The sequence below is a fragment of the Carcharhinus amblyrhynchos genome, chromosome 30 (genome assembly GCF_965287045.1).
Source record: "Carcharhinus amblyrhynchos chromosome 30, sCarAmb.v2.hapA, whole genome shotgun sequence".
In the NCBI taxonomy this organism is placed as follows: Eukaryota; Metazoa; Chordata; class Chondrichthyes; order Carcharhiniformes; family Carcharhinidae; genus Carcharhinus; species Carcharhinus amblyrhynchos.
Genome location: NC_137353.1, coordinates 7,940,128 through 7,965,984, shown reverse-complemented (window position 1 = coordinate 7,965,984; position 25,857 = coordinate 7,940,128). Strand labels below are relative to the sequence as shown.

At 39.6% G+C, this 25,857-nt stretch overlaps 1 protein-coding gene across 6 annotated transcripts in view; it reads right to left on the bottom strand.

Annotated features, from left to right (window-relative positions):
* Window positions 1–25,857, bottom strand: part of rerea (arginine-glutamic acid dipeptide (RE) repeats a) — a 529,737-nt gene that overhangs the window by 349,290 nt on the left and 154,590 nt on the right. For all 6 annotated transcript variants that reach the window (XM_080215241.1, XM_080215245.1, XM_080215246.1 and 3 more), the window contains exon 3: window positions 9,263–9,333. In XM_080215241.1, the coding sequence (XP_080071367.1) occupies window positions 9,263–9,333 (71 nt within the window). The remainder of the gene's footprint in view (window positions 1–9,262; window positions 9,334–25,857) is intronic.

Genomic DNA, 25,857 nt, shown 5'->3' with positions numbered 1-25,857 from the left:
TGTCAGACAAGATAACTGTGGTTAGAAAATCTGTCTGGAAATGTAAAAGTTCAGAGTGGCATTTCAACCAGAGTTGAGAAGCACTAAGGAGCATGAAACATGAACAGGGTTATTGTGTGTATGCAGACGTGCATTCGTGGAATGCCTGCTGAATGTTCTTTACAAAATTAACCTTCCCTGTTGCAATATGCCTTTAAGGTTGATAGCAGCATGGCTTCATCAGAAGGGAAGTGTGTTGTGTGATCCAGCCTCAGTTTCATTTCCGCCCATACAGAGTTATTGCACTAACGAACACAAAAGGTACCAACATTGTAATGCTTTTTGTTGGTCTCCCTCTCTGCTGTGAACAAAATATCTTTGCCATTTAGAACAAACTAAAATGTCGTAGCACAAATGTTAATTCCACGGCATGATGGCAATAGTTTGTGCAATGGTTACAGCTTAGCATCATCATCCTAGTCAGGCTCTCCTACCACTATATATTTGCACAATGTTGATTATGCACATGCAAAACAAAGTCTCAGTACCAGCATATGGAAACAACCTTGCGTGAAATGGGTGATCTATGATTCAGAAGTCAAAATTAGCTTATAGTCAAAACATGGGAGAGTAGCACGCATAGGCAATTTTGTAATTTATCCACCCACAGTTTGACAATAAAAAGCATTTCATCTTTTCTAGGTTATTTTCTACCGCACACCTTTCAAGTAACCAGTGGGTATGAGGCCTACACCAGGGCCTTGAATAACCAAATAAATTTGGCACAAGTCACCTGACTAAAGCTATTATTGCACCCACTCATCTCCTCTCTTTGAGCACCATCCTTTGCAGCAAAGCATCAAGGTTCTAACCTGCACCGCCATTTTTGCCACCATCCTAGTTTTGTTGAGCTGCTCATCATTGGTGGTGAAATAGCTTGTGTTATACTGTGGCACATTATCATATTCCCCCATCAACTGGATCTAGGAGATGATGAAAACCAAGGCAAATTTCAGCGCATGAAAGCAGCCTTCAATGAGAATGTTGGGTTTGTGTTTTTCATCCCTTAAGTTTCCTGAGATGATTACATTTCTATCTGCTTAATCATTCAAATGGTTTTTCAAAAAGGAACAGATGCAGATAACCTTCTTACAAAGAGCAACAATTTGAATTTAAAATGAAAAACATTTTAAATTGCTCTCACCAGCTCAGCAAATTCTCACATTTTTTAAAAATTGGCTTAAATTATCAGACCCCGAAAGCTTAATATGCATATTTTCTGCACATTCAATTACACAAAGAATTCCAAGTTATAAAATTTAAGATACTTAATTATATCTCCAACATAGGAACAAAAGATACCCACATTTTCTCACTCTATTTCGGTTCATTTTAATTGTAATTCCTTTTTAAATATTATTTTATAGAGTTTTGACAAATGTAATACACATATTAAATCTAATTTCTACAAGCACTGAGGCATGTAAGCAGTGTCAAAGTGTAACTAATTATAGCACAACTATGTAATAATAATCTGCACTCTATAATAAATACTGAATACAGTGATGGTTTTCTAATGTAAATAATTCACTAATGCCCACTTTTTTAAGCATAATGGATTAGTCCACAATAATCCTCGAGTTTCATTCTCTTTTAGGTTTAAATGGAACAGATCAAACATGAACAGGAACCAAATCTTAAGTTCTGAATTTATAAATTATATACTTACAAGAAGGCATTACTCATCAGTGGGCTGCTTGTCTCCTTCCTTCCCTTATAAATTTTCTAATAACCCAGTAATGTTTCCTGTGTAACAAGCATTTACATTAAATGCTACATAGCAAGCTCACAGGCAAAATGTGGAATTCAGAAATGATCCTACAAGCAAGATAAACCCAGTTACTTTAGAATAACAAAAAAATGCTGGAAAAACTCAGGAGATCAGGCAGCATCTGCGAGGACAGAAATAGAATTCACCAGAACTGAAGATAGAAATGAAAGAGTTTTCAAACCAGTGGAAAGGGGAGGAGGGGGCAGGAAGAACAAAGGGAAACTGTGATATGATGGAGGGAAAGGGACATGAAATAGCAAAGAAAAGGCACAGAGAGTGATAATGAGTCTAGTAAGGGAAGAAAGGTTGTGTCCAAATGAGGAATTCCTCACCCAGTGAAGCAGTTGAGGCTACCTCATTGAACTTTTTTAAGGCAAAAAATACCTCTGCCATTTAGAACATACTAAAATGCCGTAGCACAAATGTTAATTCCATGGCATGAGGACAGTAAAAGAATTAGGGTTATGAGGAGGGTAAGTAGAGCTGAGTCCACAAAATGATCAGTCATGATCTTATTGAATGGCGGAGCAGGCTCGAGGGGCCAGATGGCCTATGCCTGCTCCTAGCTCTTATGAAGCGTGAAGTGTGGCATAAAGACTCTGAATGCAGCATGAAAGGATAAAGAAAGAAATAAGACAAACCCAACCTAGAAAAACAAGAAAGGCAAAAATAAAACATGATGAAGGCAGAGATAAGATCTAAAACGGAACTGTAAATTGCCATGTCGATAAGCTGCTGTTCATCAAGCACGCACTGAGTTTCACTGGAATTCTGCAGCAGGCCCCAGGCAGAAAGCTCAGGAGCAAGGTGGAGAATTAAAAGGACAAGTGAATGGAAAGTTGCAGTGTTGCTCACAGACTGAATAAAGGTGTTCCTCAAATTCAGTTATCCATTCTGCATTTGGTGTCTACATTGCAAAAGAGACCAAAAGAGACTATTTCAATATTCATTATCATTCTCTTTGTTGCATCATGAAATATTTTGTTCTTTAATCTACCCTGCCCTCCATTTTATCACTGAGCTTCCCCCATGTTCTTCCTGCCCTCTCCCCCTTTCACTGGCTTTAAAAGTCTTATATTTCTAACTTCCTCCAGTTCTGATGAAGGTCACTCGACCTGAAATTTTAACTCTTACACTCCACAGATGCTGCCTGACCTGCTGAACTTTGAACATTTTCATTTTTAATTCAGCTTTCCAGCATCTGCACTATTTTGCTTTTGCACATGTGACTCCAGTAATTTGCAGAGTATTCCTCCTAACTGTAATTAATTCTGCATTCTCCTGCTTATGCAAACTATAAGTAACCTATAAGGCAAATAAGGTTCATCATCAGCCATCTCTATACATCTTATGGGCTAGCCATAAACTTCCCCTTTAAGTATGTGACAATGCTGAAAACCCTTTGGTACAGTTGAAAAATTAAATTTAATGCCTGCTTAGCTCAATCTACAACAAACTGATGTAAAATACAGACATAAGGGATTAGTTATGTCACTGTTATCTCTCCAACAAGGAATGAAGCAACTTTTTTTCCTACAGGTGATGTCGCATGGGCAGTAAGTATAATGTAGCAATTCCATCCTGTAGCTAAACCCCACATTTTGAAAGCATTCCCATCAAATGATGCTTCATAATACCATGAGGCGTACTTCAAAAACCTTGCGCCTTGTGAATTTCAGCCTCCTGTTTCATTTAGTGGACTGGATTTCCTTTATTATTTAAAACCATTAGTCAGGATGCCGTGAATATTTTGCGCAACTGTTGGGTCTGGCATATGATCAAAAATTATCTCTTGTATGCTAGTTGGCATAATACACACCATGACAAATATAGATTTGTGACATACCAGCACGTAAAGCAGATCAGGTATACTACAACTACAACTTAGGTGTGGCACAGTGGTTAGCATTGCTGCCTCACAGCGCCAGGGACCCAGATTCAATTTCGGCCTCAGATCACTGTCTGTATGGAGTTTGCACGTTTTCCCCGTGTCTGTGTGGGTTTCCTCCCACAGCCCAAAGATGTGCAGGTTAGGTGGACTGACTATGCTAAATTGCCCCTTCGTGTCAGGGGGACTAGCAGAATAAATATGTGGGGAAACAGGGATAGGCCTGGGTGGGATTGACGTCGGTGCAGGCTTAATGGCTAAATGGCCTCCTTCTGCACTGTAGGAATTCTATGATTTTATGAATTAGCAATTCATTCCATAATACAAAAATTATTTAACACTGATCGTCAAAGAAGCAGCTTTGGCTTTGTGTCTACTCTGCACTTCCACTGCACAGCATAAAGTATTTTAAAAACTATTTACTGAAAGTAATTTGGTTCATATGGAGTTAATCTGAGTTATGTACTGCATAATATACAAATAACTCATTTCCCAAAATGGCAATATTCTTATCTGAAACAATAATTTTGCAGCAAAAAAGTTACTGTAGTCTTTATCTTATTAATGTTAAAGACAATAATCTAACACTACTTCAAAATAACCTTCCATGGCCTTCGTGATACATCACACAAGTTCTAAAAAACACTATATTGACGCAACAAGATTGCGAGAGACTGACTATGGTTTTTCATTTGGATCCTGATCTTGCAATAGTGACTAATATGGTTTTCGGTTTTCTCTAAATAGTTGTGCAGGATCATAAAGATAATCCTGTCAGACCTTACCAATAATTTAGTGACTATAAACTGTCAACTCAAGAAATATTTTCTATTCAATAAAAACTTTCATTTTATTCTTTTACGGGATGTGGGCATTCCTGGCTACGCCAGCATTTGTTGCCAACGTCAAACTGCTCTCGAGGAGGTGGTGGTGAGCTGCCTTCTTGAACCAGTGCAGACCATATGATGTAGATACACTGTACTTTAAGAAGGGAATTCCAGGTTTTGAGCTAGCGACAGTGGAGAAATAATGACATTGTTCCAAGTCACGATGATGTGTGGTGTGCAGGGAAACTTGCAAGTGGTGGTGTTTCCATAAATCCATTGCTCTTGTCCTTCTAGATTGTAGTGATCGTGGTGTGGAAGTTGATGACAAAGAAATGCAAACTAGTTAGTGGTGCAAACGAATTTCTAAAGCCAGGATACAGCACAAGCTGCTGTTTTGAAAGCTTGTTTTATTTTTACTTTCAACTTTTTTCACTAACTCGGTGGCTTGTACCATTCAGAATCCATGAAGCAGCCTGGGGAACAGGTTTCAGGAATTGGAGCTTGGTTTTAAAAGTAGCTGTTGAAACAACAAGGATCACCTCCCTGCAATGGTTTTTGCTGTTGTCACACCACTGCCTCAGGTGTCCCCCAAGGATCTATCCTTGGCCCTTCCTATTTCTCATCTACATACTGCCCTTTTGGTGGCCTTATTCCAAAACACAGGATTAGTTTATACACGTACAGAGTCACCTAGCTCACCTCATTTCTTATGATTCCACCACTTGTGGCTAATTATCAGGACTGCCTATCTGACATCCTAAGCGCGAAGAGCAGAAATTTCCTCCAAACACTGCATTAAAATACTGCACTGTCTACATTGCCCATTCCAAACTTCATTCCCTTGCTATTGACTCCATCCCTCTTTACGACAACTGCCTGAGGCAGTCTTGTATCACATTTGACCCAAAAATGAGAATCCACTAAGAATGCCTATTCCCAACTCCATAATATCAATTAACTCCATGCATGCCTCAGTTCATCTGCAGCCAAAACCCACATCCAGGCCATCGTAGCTTCTAGGTAGAGGCAATCACTTGAGGTAATCAAAAACTCTACTTTCTTTACTCACACCAAATCCCATTCATCCATTAACCCCATGCTCATTGATCTACACTGGCTCCCAGCCAAGCAACACTTAAGATTTTAAGATTTTCATCCTTGTTTTTAAAATCCCTCCGTGCTCTCATTCCTTCCCACCACAGTAATATCCACTAGCCACAAAATGGTGCAAGATATCTGCCTCAAATTATTCTGGTCTTTCTTTGCTGCATCGCTGTTGGCCACGCTTTCAGTTGCTAGACCTTTAGCTTTGGATTTCCTTCCCTAAACCTGCTTCTCTTTCCTCCTTTATGGCATTCCTTAGAGCCCAACTCTTTGGCCGTCTGTTCTAAAATTGGCTTATATGATTCGGTTTGAATTTTTGTGTTATAACCCTCTTAAGGCGGTTATGTTAAAGATGCTATATGAACGCAAGTTGCTGTTGTCACTGGAACATGAGGACCCTTATTTGAAAAAGTGTGCAGATCTGTGTAACTTCTCATAGGATGTGTAACCTGGCATCACTTCACATGATACTTTACATCAATATATATAACTGAAGACTCTTCCAATTTTTAAGAAGGAAAGAAAACCACTAATGGGAGTACATTTTAATTCTTCTGTTTCTCCTAAAAGTTGGAATAGCGAGTGCGGCAGATATCATGTAAAACTGCATCATGACAGTAGTGAACTGCGGCAGGACCAGTTGGTCTTTCACTGCCCTTCATTCTCACGTTTGTGCTCAAAATCAATGACTGACATAAAAGACACAAAGTGAAAATCAAACTAACAAGTTTCAAACAACAACCTGAAATAAGTCTCAGGAAATAAATAGAGACTGAGAAGGTTGAATGCTGGCTGAGGTAAAGATTCACAAGCTACTCAAAACATTCAATGATCAATTAAGCACGACTAATACTGGATCTAAGATTAAACAGAACTTTCCTCATTCGTTCTCAAGATATATTCATCACTGGCAAGGCCAGCGTTTATTGCCCAATTCTCTGTGACCTTTCACAAGCTGGTGGTGGACTGCCTTAATGAACAGCTGCTGCAGTTCCAACAATGTTAAAAAGGGAATGCCAAGATTGTGATCACGCACATTAGATATTCTAGGTTTTAATTTTATTTAATGGTATAGGGTAGGGGAGGGGAAGGCAGGAGAGGATGGAAAGGAAAGGAAGGGAGGGAAGAAGATTGGAGGCATAGAAGCAATGCAGAGAGAAGAGAAACCTTTCTTCAATAAAATGAACAAATCTGAAACAGAATGTGATATTCCACTGAAAAGAATCAGTGAAGACAATATGTTCACCTCTAATGTATCAAGTCAAACTCCTCATCCTTGACTACAAAGCCTCATGTCTTTTTACCATCCTACATCAGCAACCTCCCCCAGCTTATGGTCACACCATAACATTCACCTAGACAATTTTCACCTGCATTGCTCCTTCCAGTACCATAATCCATCAACTGGAAAACCTTTGGTCATTACATCCTAAACCTATGCAGTCTGCCACATCTCTCGCCATCTTCACAAGGTTCCTAAAAGCTCATCCGTTCAACACCTTCAGCCATATATCTTATTTTCTGCTCAGTATCCAATCTCTTGGCTCCTTGCAAAAAATTCTATGGGACATTTCATTATTTAAAACATTACTGTTGCTGATTTTAAAACAACTAAATGATCCATGCTTTCTTACTCATCATCACCCTGAAGTCTCAAAAAATATAAATCTTCACACAAAAAGATCATTCTACATTTTCTAAAATCATTGATCAGATGTTAGTGGCAGATGCAAATTCAACAACAGGCTAAATACAATATTGGGCGGCACAGTGACACAGTAATTAGCACTGCTGTCCCACAGCACAAGGGATCCAGGTTCAATTTCCAGCTGGGGTCACTGTCTGTGTGGAGTTTACACATTCTCCCCATGTCTGCATGAGTTTCCTCCGGATGCTCCGGTTTCCTCCCACAGACCAAAGATGTGCAGATTAGGTGGATTGGCTATGCTAAATTGTCCTTTAGTGTCAGGGGTACGAACTAGGGTAAATGCATGGGGTTACAGGGATTGTGGCCGGTGCGGACTCGATGGGCCAAATGGCCTCCTTCTGCTTTATAAGAGTCTATGATTCTATGAACATGCATCACAAATCTTAAGTTCCAAATTTAAGCTTGCAAAATAGATCCGCAGTAAAACTGCTCTTTTATTTCTAGTTAAACTTAAGCAATTTTTAAACGTAGACATATTTTCTTGTTTCTTTCTTAGTTTTGCAGTCCATTATTTCAGTGTCTCTATTTATAGCTCCTCCCTATGCCCCAAAAGAAAACATTCTCCCAATAATCTCAAAATGGAGTATTCGGAGCCTGCCATGTCATCTCGGATACTCCTGTCATGTAGAGTGCTCCCTGCTGAAGTGTATCCTTGGTTTCCCCCAACAGCTTAAACTGTCTACTGGGAAATATATGCAGGAGCAGTTTCACACACTATAACAGTTCATTTAGCAGTTTAGACCTTCCTGCACTCACATCAATCAACTTAAATCCTTTCTCTGCAGTTGAATGTTATCGAGCAACAGTCCAATAGACTACTACTTTAGCCACCAATTCTATGAAATTCAGAGATGAAAAGTTGTTATTGCCTGAAATTACTGCCTACACTTTAAATTGTGTACACCTATGGTATCGCGGACCCTTTCTGCTAGGTGGGTCAATGCAGCAAGACAAACTGCGCAAGCTGACAGACTTTGCAAATGCATAACAAAGATGCTCGATTGAGGAAGTTGAAGATGTATGTTTATAGGTCCTCTGCAGCTTAAAACAATACCAACAGAAAGGACACCGTAATGCCCCTTTCCCAAATAAGAAAACACATGAAGATTGCCAATGCTAACTAGATTTTTGCCACCTTACTGGCAAAATTACGATGTGAGAGAATGTGTCATAATTCATAGTTTTCCTGTAGCAATTAAGACTAATCCGGCATATCAATGCCATTAATTAATCATTAATATCCAAGACACAATGATGACAGTGAAGTCATCACTATTAACTCTCACTGGAAAATAACACAATGCAGTCAATGGCTTCAAAACCATTACTTATTTTTTTTAAATATACAGTTACAGTGCTGCTTCATAAAGAACTCCCTATCACAAACAAACTCCCTGTCAAACAAAGTTTTCCTGAGAAAAGCTTCAGGCTAATTATTTCCTGGCAAACTCAATAGCAGCTCTATGGTTAAAACTATATTGTTTTGATGAATGTAATTGCTCTCAATTAGGATATTACAACTGCCTTTAGCACCCCAGGACTAGATGAGGGAACTGGGAGAGCAAGGATAAAAATAGTCAGCCAGTTTTCTCACTGCATACTACAATCCAATGGCTGCTGCTAGAGAATAGACATGGACATTGATAAAAAGTATAATCACACTCGCCTGTGGCAATTTCTCCCAGCAGCACCCCTTAACCTATGATTAAGGGAGCTTGATTTTGTTATAGACATTTTGACTGGGAGTGCAGAAAATTGCACGCAACCAGAATAATGACCCAGAATTTTAAGTCAAGCTGGAAAAACAAGATAGACATATACTGTGGCATTAAATGGTATACTATACAAATCAACAGCCCAAAATTGTTGGATGATTTAAAATAGGAAGGAAAGATTTATCTTGCACATCTGAATTTAACACTCACCAGTTTGAATTCTTGGATGCTGCAGATAAAGTAAGGTGTGTTGGGGCGACGACTCTCTATATAAACACAATCTGATGAGAAAAGGAAAACAGAGCATTAAATATACCACTTTCAGGCAAAAAGCGAATCATTGCAAATACCTAGGATACTTTTTGTGTACTAAATGTTCAATAAGGCAAGTGAATTCAGTAGGTGTGACATTGCTCAATATTCACACCAGTCAACGTGTGGGCTCTTTACAGACAGATTGTCAGTTTAGTGGGAAGTTGTGTGTGGTGGATTCATACCAAGAAAAGTAGGCTGAAACTATCCAAGTTCATTTGTGTTATAACTGATTTTAGATACTTTCAATTCATCAGCCTGGGATGGATTAGAATCCAAGTTATGGGTAGCACGGTGGCACAGTGGTTAACACTGCTGCCTCACAACTCTGGGGGCCCAAGTTTGATTCTGGCCTTTGGTCACTGTCTGTGTGGAGTTGGCACTTTCTCCCCGTGTCTGCATGGATTTTCTCCGGATGCTCCGGTTTCCTCCCACAGTCCAAAGATGTGCAGGTTAAGTGCATTGGCCATTCTAAATTGCCCTTTAGTATCCCAAATTGTGTAGGTTAGTTGGTTTAGCCATGTGAAAATGTGTGTGGTAATGGGAAAAAGGATCTGGGTAAGATGCTTTGTCAGAGAGTCACTGCAGACTCAATGGACTGAACGGCCAGTGTAGATGTAAGCATAAAATTACAAAGAGATATTAATAGACTGAATGAATCTGGAAAACTAGAGCGTATGGATTTCGGTGTAGGCAAATGTGACATCATCCACTTTGAATGAAGCACTTTCTAAATGGTGACAAGCTAAAAACAGTGAAGAACTAAAGAGACTTAGGAATCCAAATTCATTGAAAGAAATCAAGGAATGGTTGAAGGAACACAGAGTTGCATATCCGAGTTTGTAAATGGCTCTAAGTTAGAGGCACAGTAAGTTATGTTGATAGAAGCAGAAAAGTCTCAAATGCAGATTAAGTGAGTGAGAAAATCTCACATGAAAGTGCAAGGTCGTCAAAAAGGGTAAATCACAATATTCTCAATGGAGACTGGGAACAATGGAGCAGTGAGAAGATTTGGAATCCACGCCCACAAATCACTAAAAGAAACAGTGCATATTATAAACAGTAATCAAAAAGGCCACTGCAAAGTTAGTCTTTATCTCAAGGAGACTGGAAACAAGGGGAAAAAGCTATGATTCATGTGAGAAAACAAGTGGTCCAACCCCATCTATGGTACCATGTCAGTTGTAGCACCATATCTCAGAAGGATATATTGGTCTTGGAGGGAGCGAAAGAGGAAAAAAACGATTTGCATTTATAAAAAGTGCCTTTCCAGGGACTCTAGAAGAACATAATTTTGAAGTGTCGTCACTGTTATAATTTAGGAAAAGTGACAGCCAATTTGCATCAACGTGGAAACACTCTCAGCCTTGTCATCTTTATTTGTTTCATCAATGACCTTCCCTCTGTTAAACCAGGTGAGGTGTGAGTGACTACATTTGGCATCAAGGCAACATTTGACTAAGTACAGCATTAAGAAGCCCTAGCAAAACTGGAGTCAATGGGAGTCGGAGAAAACTCTCCACTGGCTGGAGTCATACCAGACACAAAGGAAGATGGCTGTGGTGGATGGAGAGCAATCACCACAGCTCCAGACATTACTGCAGGAGTTCCTTGGGGTAATGACATCGTCCCAACCACTTTCATCTGCTTCATCAATGACTTCCTGCCATTCTAAGGTTAGAAGTGGGGATACCTGCAGATGACTGCACAATGTTCAACAGCATTCACAACTCCTCAGATACTGAAGCAGTCAGGTTTGAAAGGAGGATGGAAGATTTGCCTAGTTGGTGGTAGAGAAGCATCAGCAGGAAAAGCCCTCACCATGAAAGACAGTTCTGGGGTTAAAAGTTCCCAGGTTGGGAAAAGGAAAGGAATAGAAGTAAATCCTCAGGATTTAAAAATCACTTTAGATTGAATCCAAAGACTTTAAGGGTTACTTAAGGGATACTGAAATACACCTGCGAAGTAGGTTTTTGGCCGTGTTAAAAATAAATAAGGAGCGTTCTGTTCTGCAGTTTAAAGTATAAATGGTCCACTAAAAAACATTTAGTGAAGAGTGCTTTGGTGACAGAATGGTTAGCATTGCTGCATCACAGCACCAGGGACCCAGGTTCGATCGCTGTCTGCCAGTTCTCCCAACGTCTGCGTGGGTTTCCTCTGGATGCTCCGGTTTCCTCCCACAATCCGAAAGATGTGCTAGTTAGGTGCATTGGCCAAGCTAAATTCTCCCTCAGCGTACTCCAGCAGATGCTAGAGTGTGGTGTCTAGGGGATTTTCACAGTAACTTCATTGCAGTGTGAGTGTGAGCCAACTTGTGACTAATAAACAAACTTTAACTCTGTAGTCCATGTGCAGATGCTGCTCCCACATTATGTTAAGTGGGGAATTAAGAACATAAACTTGAACACAACTCTCTCTGGATTTAACTGCACACTACTGACAACAGGAATATTTTACTTGATGCATATATGTTTTTAAAATGTTAGTAAACATACTATTGGTTAACGATTTTGACAGTTGTTAGCCTACTTGTGACACGAATAAATAAATTTTAAAATTTTAGTCTGTTACAGTAGAAGTCTTAACATGTGAAATTGAGTCATATCAATTGGAAGCGCATTTCTTTTTTTAAAAAGTTATCGCTCTCTACTGGAATTGTAACATACACTATAAATAACGCTATATATTGTTTTGGGAACTCTCAATTTAATATTGTACTTAAATTTCATGTACTGAAATTTTAACAGATACCATAGCCAGTAACTTGAGGCTTGCAAACCACAGTGGTTAGCACTGCTGCCTCATACTGCCAGGGACCCAGGTTCAATTCCCATCTTGGGTCACTGTCTCTGTGGGGTTTGCATGCTCTCCCCGCATTTGCATGGGTTTACTTCGGGTGCTCTGGTTTCCTCTCACATTCTGAAAGACATGCATTGACCAAACAGGTGCCGGAATGTGGCAACTAGGGGAATTTCACAGTAACTTCATTGCAGTGTTAATGTAAGCCTTACTTGTGACTAATAAATAAACTTAAAGAAAACATAGGCAGAGCTTTATACTTGCAGCTGAAGGGTAAATGTTCTTTCACTGATTATAGATTTGCGCAGGAAGCCATATTTTCATTCTGAAAATATCATGGGTGAGTAAAGTCTCGCTTGAACAATTGATCTAATCTCAAGTAAACGATTCAAGACACAGAAACTTGCATCTTTAATAATAAGAGAAAAATTGTATTCAACTGCGCAATCACTTGTTACAGTCCCTTGAATGCACTTCACGTTCATATTTACCTGTGCAGAAAACTAAAAATCAAACTGCTCTGATTTATACATATAATATTTACTCAGTTTATCAAAGAAGAGTTAAAAAAATCGAGGAGCCTACTGAAAGCTAAATTAATTTGGTCTGCCAGGCTGCTATTTAGATATTTCTAAATCACATCTGACAGTGATTTGGAATATTTATCAACTTGGCACCACAATCAAAAAATAAATAACATTACAATATTTACTGGATATGAGGTCAGCTTAACGGATGAAGGATGGGAATTTAAATTCCTCCCAATACTTTGTTACTTTCCTACAAAGGAAAGCTTTTATCACATAAACACTGGTGTTTACCCAGTAAATACCAATTCAAAGACTGCCTCGGGAGTCATACACAGCAAACAATGACCAATCCAATAAAAAGGGAGAGAAAGGAGAGACAAGGCAGTTGTTCTAGAGAAACACAATAGGTAATTTCCCTGTTCACTTACGTGGCAAATCAAACCCTCCGCACAAATTCAAAAAAGAACTAACCTAGTTTTCACAGGGTGAGATCAAACAGAGAAAGTATAGTGAAACAGAGAAAAATAAACATGATATTCATCCTGCAGTGAGGCTGTAAAAGACTATTCTGCCTCAAGAAATAAACTGACATCTACAGCAACAAATATTGACGAAGTAAATATTTCTACTGAGAGAAAAACAGATAAGTTTCAGAACCGTAAAACAATCAAGCTAAAACTATGGATCTAAATTTTACCATCTGGCAAGTTATCTAATACCCTTTTTTGAATCTGTGACCTGATCTTCACAGTCCAGATAAATGGCAAGATTGATGACGAGGGTTCAAATACGCACCAATTTACCACACCAAAGCTGCACACAAGATCGAAAACTGTTTTAATTCAGTGGATGATGAAATGCAAATAAATGAAAAGCAGAGCAAGTAAGGCCCATGCTTCAGCCCTTAGTAATGGTAGAAATAGGCAAATGAGTGACTGCGGTACCCTGCAGTAGGTAGATTACTGGGAAGAAGATGGCCTGGTGATATTATGGCTAGACTAATAATCCAGAAACTCAGCTAATGTTCTGGGGATCTGGGTTCGAATCTCACCACTCATCGCCATCCCAGATGATGGAATTTGAATTCAATAAAAAAAATCTCCTGATGACTATGAAACCATTGCCGATTGTCGAAAAACCCCATTTGGTTCACTAACGTGCTTTAGGGAAGGAAATGTAAGCATACTTGTGACTAATAAATAACCTTTACTTTACATGTGACTCCAGAGTCACAACAATGTGACTGATTCTCAGCTGCCTTCTAAGGGCAACTGGGATGGGCAATAAATGCTGGCCAGCCTGCAAGCCCACTTCCCATGAATGAATAAAAAATTTAATTGCTGCCACATTCTGTCTTTTACAAGGATACAAATCCAGAAGAACAACAAAATTACTTAGTTCCAATGAACTGAAAGAGTATCATAAGAAAATAAGATACTGTTTACAAACATCCTTGGACAAAGAAGTAGAACAGTCATCATTCAAACTAACCAACCATCATTAAATTACTCAAAATGGTTTGGAAAATTTAACTGAGGCAGCAGATTCCTAACCATTGAAAGCTTAAAAGGGATATGCTGACCCAACCCAGAAAGTTCACATTTTATGACTTTGTGGCCAATAAACGTCTAACAGAATGGCTCGTCAGAACAGCAAAGATCAGAGACATTTTGCATGATCAAGTCTGGTAATATATTCAAGTCATTATTTATAACACTAATAATTTAAATACTTGGATATGGGAAGCACGGGAAGGTGGAGATGAGACAGAAGATAAATCATGATCAAATTAAATGATGGAGCAGACAAGAGGAAGTCTACCCCTCCTACTGGTTATGTCCTCATGCATATTCAATCATCATTGTGCAGTGTATGATTTTTGATTGTCACTCCACAGATAGAAGTGAACAGTATACTTTGCAGCAGTTAGTTTGATTTTATGTACAAATTATTTTTGACAGACATCAATGTAATTAATAGTTTGTCAGCACAGTAGAAAGCATACAAAAACTGTATTGATGTTGACTTATCTCATCAGTAGTTGGTTCAACTGAACATTTCTATGACATTATATGGGCATCGGGAAGTCCTCTGGTGCCAAAAAAGGTTGTCATAATGTGACTGAACTTCCAAAGGATTTGTCAAACTACTGACCTGAAAAGAACAAACTAGTGGCCTGAAAAAAAAGCTGGTGCAGCTAGACCTCAATACATCTCATAACCAATTAAGGAGCTCATTGTTTACTGCCAAATGGTTGGCAATCAACTGAATTTGTCTTTCCAAGGTCAGTCAACGTGGCTAACTGGCAGAATTGCAAGTTATCTAATATCCCCTTTTTTGGGCTGCTCCATAACGTCTGTGACTATGAAGCAAGGCATCTCATGGGTAAGTGATTTCTGAAAATATGAACTGTGTTAAATCAAATAGCATCACTTTCCTCCTCCAGTTATGCATCTTCAATTAATTGCCTAACGCATCAAGTGGATTCCCTGCTCAGGAAATCATCTATAACCAATATCAACTGAAGGACTTGGTTTGATAGAACATGTAACCAGTTAAATGAAGGGCTGGCACTCCTAATGACAAATCTGAACATCACAATCTAGTGCGCAAAGGCAGAATTGCCAAAATAAAAGGCAACAGGCCTGTACATTTGGTACAAATGTACATACAGAGTCGGCTGAATATTTTTTATGCTCCTATGCAAAAAAGGCCTGACCAACAAGCACGGCATACAAGTTTTTATTTACTTACTGGTGTCACAAGTAGGCTTACGTTCACACTGCAATGACGTTACTGGGAAAATCTCCTGGTCACCACACTCCAGTGCCTGTTTGGTTACACTGAGCGAGAATTTAGCATGGCCAATGCACCTAACCAGCATGTCTTTTGGACTGTGGGAAGAAACTGGAGGACCCGGAGGAAAACCACATAGACATAGTGAGAATGTGCAGACTCTGCACAGTGACCCAAGCTGAGAATCAACCCTGGGTCCCTGGTGCTGTGAGTCAGCAGACAACATGACTTTTAAGAAGTAGCACTGCATGTTTATGCTCAATGACTTCACCTTGCACAAAGTAGATTGCAGGATGAATTTCTTAGGGAGGATAAAATATTCACAATAGTAATGGAAGTTGATTTTCATGTGAAAGTCTTAGAAAGCAATTGACTTGGTTTGTAATATAGAACAGTGCTGTGTGTCGTTTAGAATGCATTGTTTTAAAAACTCAAAACTGGATCCCAAGAATGAACAAATTATTTCAATACAGCAAAATCATCAATTTATGTTGGTCCTCATTAATACGAACAGGTAAATTCTCACTGCAGATGCAAGGTTAAAAGTTCCATGTGCTTTCAGGCCTTGATATGGACAAGTTTTCAAATGAGGGGGGAGGAAGTTGGTAACATGAAAAACAGATGATCAACACTGCAGGAAAGGACTCAAACATGAACCCTGATCAACTTGAGTAACATTCAGTTGAAAATCTGCAGGTGACATAATTCAACATCAATAATATTTTTAAAACATTTATTTACTATGATGACTATTAATTAATTATTGCTATTATTAACTACGTTGATATCTGTCAAAAATAAAGTTAAAAGTCAAACGCACTGCAGCAACACAATCTGCAAACTACACTACATTCACCTCCGCCTGTGCAGTTCCAACCAAAAGCCACACACTGCAAAATGATGAGGGAATTTGCACAAGAACATGATAAATAGGAATAGACGATATAGCCCTCGTGTCAGTTCCATCATTCAATTTGGTCACGGTTGATTTTCTGTTGCAACTCCATTTTCTCTCAGTCTTCATATCCCTCCATTCTATGAGACCAAAAATCAATTCCAGCTTTGAATATACGCCACACGGAGCATCTACAATCCTCTGGGGTGGATAGTTCCAAATATTCACAACATTCTTAGAAAAGAAAGTTCTCATCTCTGTCCTAAATGATCAACCCTTCTTATCCTGTGACTCCAATTAGGCGAAACAACCCCTCAGTGCCTACCCTGTCAAGCTCCTTCAGAATCTCACCTCTTATTTTAACACTGTATAACATTTCCATGAAATTTATATTTCATATTAATGCTGTCTCCCATCAGTTTATAATGCAATTTTTTAAAAGTCAACTTTCATATCTTTTTGCTCATCATCTTGCGTTCACTGTTGAAGATCTTGTTAAAAGCATAATAGTTGTGTGCTTTGTGGTCCATAAAAGGAAGCATTTTCAGTGTGATCACACAACAATGCCAAAACTGGAATTTCTGGTTAGACTTAATCCTGTCTTCATCAGTCAGAAATCTTCATCCAACAACATATGCTCATGAAAGGCGTTCCTCGACTCAGCCAGCAGATTTATTGGCAGCATTCAACAATTTTTATCTGAACACTGCATCATGTGACCTGCTTGCTGCATGGCCAAATGTTTGCCAGGAGAACAAGTAGTAATATGTTGAAACACGAGGATACACAACACATCAGGTAGCCACTTTTTACAGTGGTAAACACGTACATTCTTCCTCTCACATGGTTAGCAATGAGCAAATGGTTTTGGATGCACGGCTAATATCAGTCTTGCTGAGCACATTGCTGAGAATCCTCATATCAAGAGGGAAATAAAACTGACATCCAAACGTGACAGTAGCTAATGAATCATGTTGTTCAGCTGTTAATACAGTACGGGCTGTTTGACAAAACTCATTCCTTATGACATTATTTTCCTTTTATGCTGGCACTCACCATGGAGCAGTAGCTGCACACAGTAAATTTAACATCAAGTTTTGGCTGATCACTGTATTCCCAAAAACTAAAAAAGCAACATACTGTTTTTACTGGAGGATTAATATATTTGAATCAATGTGGTGCACTATATTCAATTAATATCACTTGTATCTACTTAAATCCCTAGTATTTTCTCTCAAGTATTTTTATTCTATATCTCTCTTTCCCTCAATTAGACCCCCATTGCTACCTCCTACTACCATGCTTTTAGCTTTTATCTGTCATGACTAAATATTCTTGGATGCAAAGTTCTTTGAGCTATAAATGTCATTGCTATTCTCACAGGCATACAGCATTTGGCTAAAAGGGATTGTACTTCTTTAGAGCAGCAATTGGCACTGATGTTGCTTGTTTGCTTGATGGAATGCCCCAGTGCTACTTAGTACAAAGTGCAGAAGCCTTAACAAATTTTACTCATTGAGAGAAAGAGTTAGAATTCCTACTTTTTGCTTCACCATTCTTCCCAAGCCAAGGTTTAGGCCCAAGTTAACTTCAACAAAACTCAACCTGAATTAGAATTTCACGTCACAGTATGAGACTTCATAACACTTATCCTACGTAAAAGAAAGTGGATTTCAAGTCTCCAAAGCAATGAGCCACATTCCCAAAATAGTTGAGATCTATTCAGACATTACACTAGTTCATAAAGTAATGCAACTTTGTTTGAACCAACTGGAATTCTCAGTAATTCTGTGTTTATGATAGGCAATCGTAATCACCATTTGAAATAATTTCTTCCTTAATTACTCAAGTTCCTCTGTTCCAAAAGTCACAGGAGTCATCTGACCTCCTGAGTATTTCCAACATTTTCAGTTTTTATTTCAAGTTGAAGCACCCACATTCTTCATGTTGCTCACATTAGAAAGGACATGATGCACCAACAAATACAGCTTGGCAAAGTCAATGACAGAAAATGCTGTAAGTATAAATCAAAATGTAATTGAATACTAAAGGCCAAATTTCAAAACTATCACCATCTTTGCATTATACTAACTTTTTTTTTCCAATTCTGTTTCTATTTCTCCTGAGGGAAGTGATTCATACTGTAATACTGCCCACTCACAGCAACAATATATATTACAGTATAAATTACAGTACATTACAGTGTAAATATTACTTCACGTGATCATTCTTCATACATTAACTTAGGGTGTGAATTTTGTAAAGTTACTCAACAGCAAGTGGGCCTCACAGCTGACAGCAATCGTGTCTTCACCTGACAGCCACCTCGGTACATTCCAAGAGATATCACTGACTAGGAGCCGGGGTGAGAAACTTGATGCATCCCTCCTGCCCTCATCCAGCTAACCAAGTTGCAGATGTCAATCACATTAACCTCATTGTTGCTCCTGATTATTTCTCACCAAACTCTACACTGCCCATATATAAGCACCAACCCAACAGATGCAATCACTCAGAAACCAAGGGGACCAATCTCTGAAACAATACTAAATATATGCTTTACAAAAATTTTAAGAGTTAATTATTTTCATTAATTTATTGCATACAAAGGGCAACTTTCTTGGGTTAGACTTTAGAATTAGAGCCGAGAAATATGTTTGAAAAGAACATTCAGGACAGCCCAATTAACCTTGTGAGGAATCATGTCACATTGCAGAAAATACTTCGCAGCACTTGATAAAAATATCCTGCTACATCTGTATTTAAGGCAGTAAATTAACATTCATGTAAAGGCGTTCAAATTCAAGGTGCAATGCATAAATGGTCCTTAATGTTTTCAGTTGAAAGTTTATTTATTAGTCATAAGTAGGCTTACATTCACACTGCAATTAAGTAACTTGGAAAATTCCCTAGTCACCATACTCCTGTTCGAGTACACTGAGGGAGAGATTAGCATGGACAATGCAACTAACCAACACATCTTTTGGACTGTGGAAGGAAATTGGAGCATCCGGAGGAAACTCATGCAGACACAGGGAGAACATGCAGACTCACACAGACAGCGATCCAAGGCGGGAATCGAACATGGGGTCCCTGGCATTGTGAGACAGCAGTGCTAACCACTGTGCCACCGTGCCCCGTTTTCAATTTCATAAGTAAACCAAAGGATCATGAAAAACAGTCAAGTTAAAGACAATCCAAGAAATTAGTCTGAAAACTACTGAAGCAACATGTCTGTATGCTCAATAAGTTAATCAATGTTTTGCTAACAAAATGACTTTGTGGTCCGATGCCCAGTGTCTTATAACAAGCATTACCAGGTCATGCGTAGTATTCACATGAGAGGTTTTCTCTGTTCTATTCTAACAATATGCTTAATTCCCACATTTAGAGCAAACGCGCACTTTTGCAAGTGTTGCCAACTCTTCAGGGTTGTCCTGCATTCTCCGAGGCTGGGAGATTAATATCCATGCCACAGTTGTAAGCAATCCAGATGAAAAAATCATCGGATCCTTTACCAAAATTGTGTTTCAACATTTTCTTTTACACTCCCAAAGCTTGAGCATAAAAATCAAAGTTGACACTCCAGGGCAGTACTGGGGGAGTGCTGCACTGTCAGAGGTACTGTCTTTCAGATGAGACTGTATCCTGAATCTGCCTGCTCGGTTGGATGTTAAAGATTCTGTGGCACTATTTCAAAGAAGAGCAAGGGAGTTGTCTCTGGTGTGCTTTCATTCATTAGACATAAGAATATTGGAAATGTTGGAATGGAGTTGGAGAAAGCCGTTTCCTTAACAATTGAGGTTAGTCCAAATGGGTAACAATGGGTCAATTTCCTTTTCAATTGGTATGGAAGGCAGTGCACCTGGAGTGTGGATCATTGGCTGGAGGGTGATGTGAGCTGGTTCGAGGCGGGAGGCCATATGATGAAATCTTTTGAAATCCAAACAGGGCTGGTAACCCTATTACTAGTTTAAGGTAGACATTTTCTGATAGGCCTTTATCAAACCTCCGAACCAGAGGCCTGCTCCACCATTCAAAAAGATCACAGCTGATCTTTTGTCTCTACTTTTCTGCAAACCGCCACCCCCCACTCCCCAAAAGCCTAGACTATCCCTTGTAGATCAAAAACCTGTCTCGCTCAGCTTTGAACATATTCAATGACCTAGCCTGTGCTCACTCAGAGGAGAATCCCAAGTGGTAACACTTTGTTGTCCTTTTATGGCACTTCAAAGGACATTATTGGTCATTTGAAGTGTGTCTGCCCTTGAATGTATATTCAATGCTGCATAATTAAGATTACTTCATGGAATCATAGATTCCCTACAATGCAGAAGGAGGCCATTTGGCCCATCGAGCCTACATCGACAACAATCCCACCCTATCAACAGAACTTCACTATTTACCCTGCTAGCACCTCTGACACAAAGGGGCAATTTAGCATGGTCAATCAACCTAACACACACTTCCTTGGACTGGGGGAGGAAACCAGAGCACCCGGAGGAAAACCACACAGACATGGGGAGAACATGCAAACTCCACACAAACCGTCACCTAAGGCTGGAATCAAACCCGAATCACTGGTGCTGAGGGGCAGAAATGTTAAGCACTGTGCCACCTATTGTTGGGTATTTTTAAGAAAAACGTTTTGGATACGCAATGATAATGACCAACAGCGCAAAAAAATCAATGTGAATATATTTGTGGGCGGCACAGTGGTTAGCACTGCTGCCTCACAGCACCAGGGACCTATGTTCGATTCCCATCTTGGGTCATTGTCTATGTGGAGTCTGCACGTTCTCTCCGTGTGCACGTGGGTTTCCTCCCACAGTCTGACAGACGTGCGGGTTAGGTGGATCGGCCATGCTAAATTGCCCCTTAGTGTCAGGGAGACTAGCTAGGGTAAATGCAGGGGGTTATGGGATAGGGTCTGGATGGGATTGTGGTCAGTGTGGACTTGATGGGCCGAATGGCCTCTTTATGCACTGTAGGATTCTATGATTTAGACTGTATTAACTACTCTATGAGGATGCATCCAAGGAAGGTCCGGATCTTCAGACCAATTCATTCTCAGTGGTCACAAGCAGATTGCAGCTTAACTGTAATATGTTCTATATATATGCAAAGTCTTCCTGGAAAGCAACTGTTTTTCATTCTGACACCTTCCTGATTAAGAAAAGCCCATTTCAAAGTAAGAATAATTATGATTCAATAATTTTTTGGGAAGTGAAAATCAGTAATACAATAAACAGACACTGATAAATGCCATGACAGCACGGCATTTCCTGTTGACAAGTTATTGTGAAAGAAGATCCGACTGCATTTGTCCATATTTTTATTCTGACTTTGATTTTCTTGAAATAATATGTAACATCATGGCAATATAGTTTGTTTTGACAGTCTGTCACATCATGACAGTAAATCTGGTCTTGCAGTGTGGCAAGTTAAAAGGAAAAGAAGTTATGTTTTAATCATTACTCACAGCTCACACAGCATCATAATGCATCACAAAATGTGAAATACTAAATTTAGAAACTATTTTTAATCCAGCAGTTAGGACAGAGTAGCTGAAAACAACAGAATAATGCATACAAACTCTACTTCACATTACTACTAATCCCAAATAACATCACCACAATTATGTTAAAGCTTCAGTTTCCTCACTCTCAAATGCAAAATAGGCAAAGATAAAGTACACAGCATTGTTTGCTCATCAAGGTGCTGCTAGTTTGAATATACTCATAACAACTGCCTAATGGGACAGATTTTGTAATTTCTCACTAAGACCACTAGATGGTGCACCACACATTAAAGGTAAAACACATAGTAAAAGGCCCCATCACAAAGTGGCACGTCTGTCAGCTCAAGAAGTGGTCAGCCTTCCCAATTGAAAATTGGTAAAGTGTGGCAGTGGGCGGCAGCTGGAAGTTAGGGCAAAACAAATGTAAATTGCCAGACTCATTACTGTAACTGATATTGCAGCAACATCTTGCATTTATAGTTTCCTTAGCATGGCGAAATGTCCCAAGGTACTCCATAGACTGGCAATCAAACAAAATTCTCAGACTGATGCATATAAAAGATATCAGGCCAGGTGATCAAAAACTTGGTCAAAAAGTTAGATTAACAGGAGCCTCTTAAAGTGGTGGCACAGTGGTTGGCACTGCTGCCTCACAGCGCCAGGGTCCTGGGTTCAATTACCAGCTTGTGTCATTGTCTGTGCAGAGTCTGCACGTTCTCATGCCTGCGTGGGTTTCCTCCAGGTGCACTGGTTTTCCCCCCACAGTCTGAAAGATGTGTTGGTTAGGTGCATTGGCTGTGCTAAATTTTCCCTCAGTATAACCAAACAGGCGCCAGAGCGTGCGGCGACTAGGGGATTTGTTCAGTAGCTTCATTGCAGTATCAATGTCAGCCTACTTGTAACACTAATAAATAAACTTAAAACTTCAAAAGGAAGGGCGTGGCAAAAAATGGGAAAACCTGTGTGCAAGCTAAAGGCATGGCTGCCAATGGTGGAGCAAAGGAAATTAGGATGCACAAGACACCATAATTGGAGAGATCCCGGATCAGTTAGAATTTTTATACTTCTTCAAAAGACACCCAACATCCCTTATAAGCCAAAAGGGAAAATGCTGGAAAATCGCAGCAGGTCTGGCCGCATCTGTAACGTGAGAAAAGAGCTGACATTTCAAATCCAGATGACACTTGGTCAAAGCCCTTTAATAGAATCCCTACAGTACAGAAGGTGGGCATTCAGACCATTGTGTCTGCACCGTCAACAATCTCACTCAAGCCCTATTCCCGCAACCACACGTATTTATCCTGCTAATCCCCCTGACACTAAGGGACAATTTAGCATGGCCAATCCACCTAACTGCTGTGTCAACGTCCCTTGTAAATAACCAATCTCTCTAGCAATCATAAACAGGCTCAGAAATGACCTCAAAACATTTTTCTTTGGAATTGGAAACCCGAGAAACAGATTACATTTTATCTCAGGTTAATATATCAAAGAAGCATGTTAAATGTCTTCCAGGATTTTCTATTCAATCGTATCGACTCTGTAAACAATAAGTAGGCATTTGTCTCTCTTTTCATCTGACATGTTTTCTTGAAATTTAAAACAAATGAAGTTATCAACTTTTTTCAAAAGATTAGCTGAAGCCCGACCCAAATTCACTGTCCAGTTAGATTAAAATCACTTCCATCAACTGTACAAACTAAATACTGCTGTACCCAGAGTCACCATGTTACTAGAAATATAACTGGCTGCACACTTTATGGCACCTTTTGTTTGAATAACAAACAATCAGTATGACTGGCTGTGCAGTGTACCTTTATGCATTTAATTCCCTTTGATTTGATTTATTATTGTCGCATGTATTAACATACAATGAAAAGTATTGTTTCGTAGAGAAGGAAAGGAGAGAGTGCGGAATGTAGTGTTACAGTCATAGCTAGGGTGTAGAGAAAGACTAGCTGAGGCAGATCCATTCAAAAGTCTGATGGCATCGGGGAAGAAGCTGTTCTCGAGTTGGTTGGTATGGGACCTCAGACTTTTGTATCTTTTCCTGCTGTCTGGACTATTTTGTGGCCATGCCTTAAAAGGTATTTTGAAAATTTACCTGAATAAAATTTCATACAAGTTCTTCAGTCTTTTTTTTAAACAAATAATTTTGAAGTACACAAAACAGACATGAAGACTGATGTTTGGGAACACTAAAAACTGCAGACCTCTCTCTTCTGCTTTGTAGAAATTGGTTGCCATATTTGAGGACAGAAAGACACACTTCAAAAACTATTCATTAGCTGTGAAGTACTTTGAGGTACGCTGAGAATGTGAGAGCCTTTATAAGCTTAAGAGTCACAGGTCTGGGCAAAAGTAATGAGTGCAAGTCAAGGCTTAGGCCTTCACGTAGAAATGTTATAGGTGGTATTCAAAAGCACAGCAAGACAAGTTTATTCTTAAAGTTAAAAAGGTTGTGAACTATGGAAACTTATCACGTCTTTACAAATCATAACAAGGGCATGAGGAATTTCATTTATTGAAAAAAACAAGAGTTTTATGAAAAGGCAGCACGATGGTCCAGTGGTTGGCACTGCTGCCTCACCACACCAGGGACCCGGGTTCAATTTCGGCCTCAGGTCACTATCTGTGTGGAGTTTGTATGTTCTCCCTGTGTCTGCATGGGTTTCCTCCAGGTGCTCTGGTTTCCTCCCACATTCCAAAGATGTGCGGGTTAGGTGCACTGGCCGTGCTAAATTGCCCCTTAGCATCGGGGGGGCTAGCTCGGCAAATATGTAGGGTTACAGTGATAGGGATGAGTGGGATTGTTGTCGGTGCGGGCTTGATGGGCCGATTAGCCTCTTTCCGTACCAGAGGGATTCTATGATTCAATTGGAACACCTCCTTCTTCTATATTCCCCTGACTTATCATTCCGGTTTAGTTGTTCTGAGAGTCATTCTTCACTGATAGTTTCGAAACTACTTCCCTCACTTCTGATTCCAGTCTTCCCCACTTTCAGTTTTGATTTGCTAATGTTTTTCTTTAAGCTAACCAAGAAGTGACAGTAAACATTTGCTGTGTGGAGTGAAAGCATCAGTGCACTTCCAGCAAAAAGTATAACATCTGAAGATGAAATAATAACTTGGCAAGCAGGATATGTGCTGCACAACAGGATTTGTAAACAACATAACATTTACAATTAATTTGCTCTAGTTATTGTTTTCAGGTGCAACTAGTTCAACTATTTTTAGGAAGAAGAATTTTTGCTTAAGGGAGTCAGAAAATGTTTCAAATTAAGCAAAAAACCCCATAAATCTCAAAGTGCTTTACAGCCAATTAAGTACTTCTGAAGTATCATCACTATTGCAATGTAGGAAACAAGGGAGCGTTGGTCTAAAGATGGATAGAACAATTGAACTCAAAAAGTGAGGAGAGAGTGACAGCTCTTGACATCATATCAAGGCAACATTTGATCAGAGGCTTCAGTTTTGCCATGGCAATGGGAATCAGGGAAAACTCTCCACTGGTTGGAGTCATACCTAGCACTAAATAAGATGGTTATGGTTGTTGGGGATTAAGCATAAAAGTCCTGGAACATTGCTGCAGGAATTCCTGAGTAGTAATCCTGAGGCACGGTGGCACACTGGTTAGCACTACTGCCTCTCAGCACCAGGAATCCGAGTTCAATTCTGGCCTGAGGTCACTGTCTGTGTGGAATTCACACGTCTCCGTGTGTCTGCGTGGGTTTCCTCCAACAGTCCAAAGATGTGCGGATTAGATTAATCAGCTATGCTAAATAGACCCTAGTATCAGGGGGATTAGCAAATGCATGGGGTTACGGGAATAGGGCCTGGGTGAGATTGAGACTCGATGGGCCAAATGGCCTCCATCTGCACTGTAGGGATTCTTATGATTCTAGTGTCCTAGGCCTAATGGCACCTTCGAACACAATTTAGAAGAACGAGG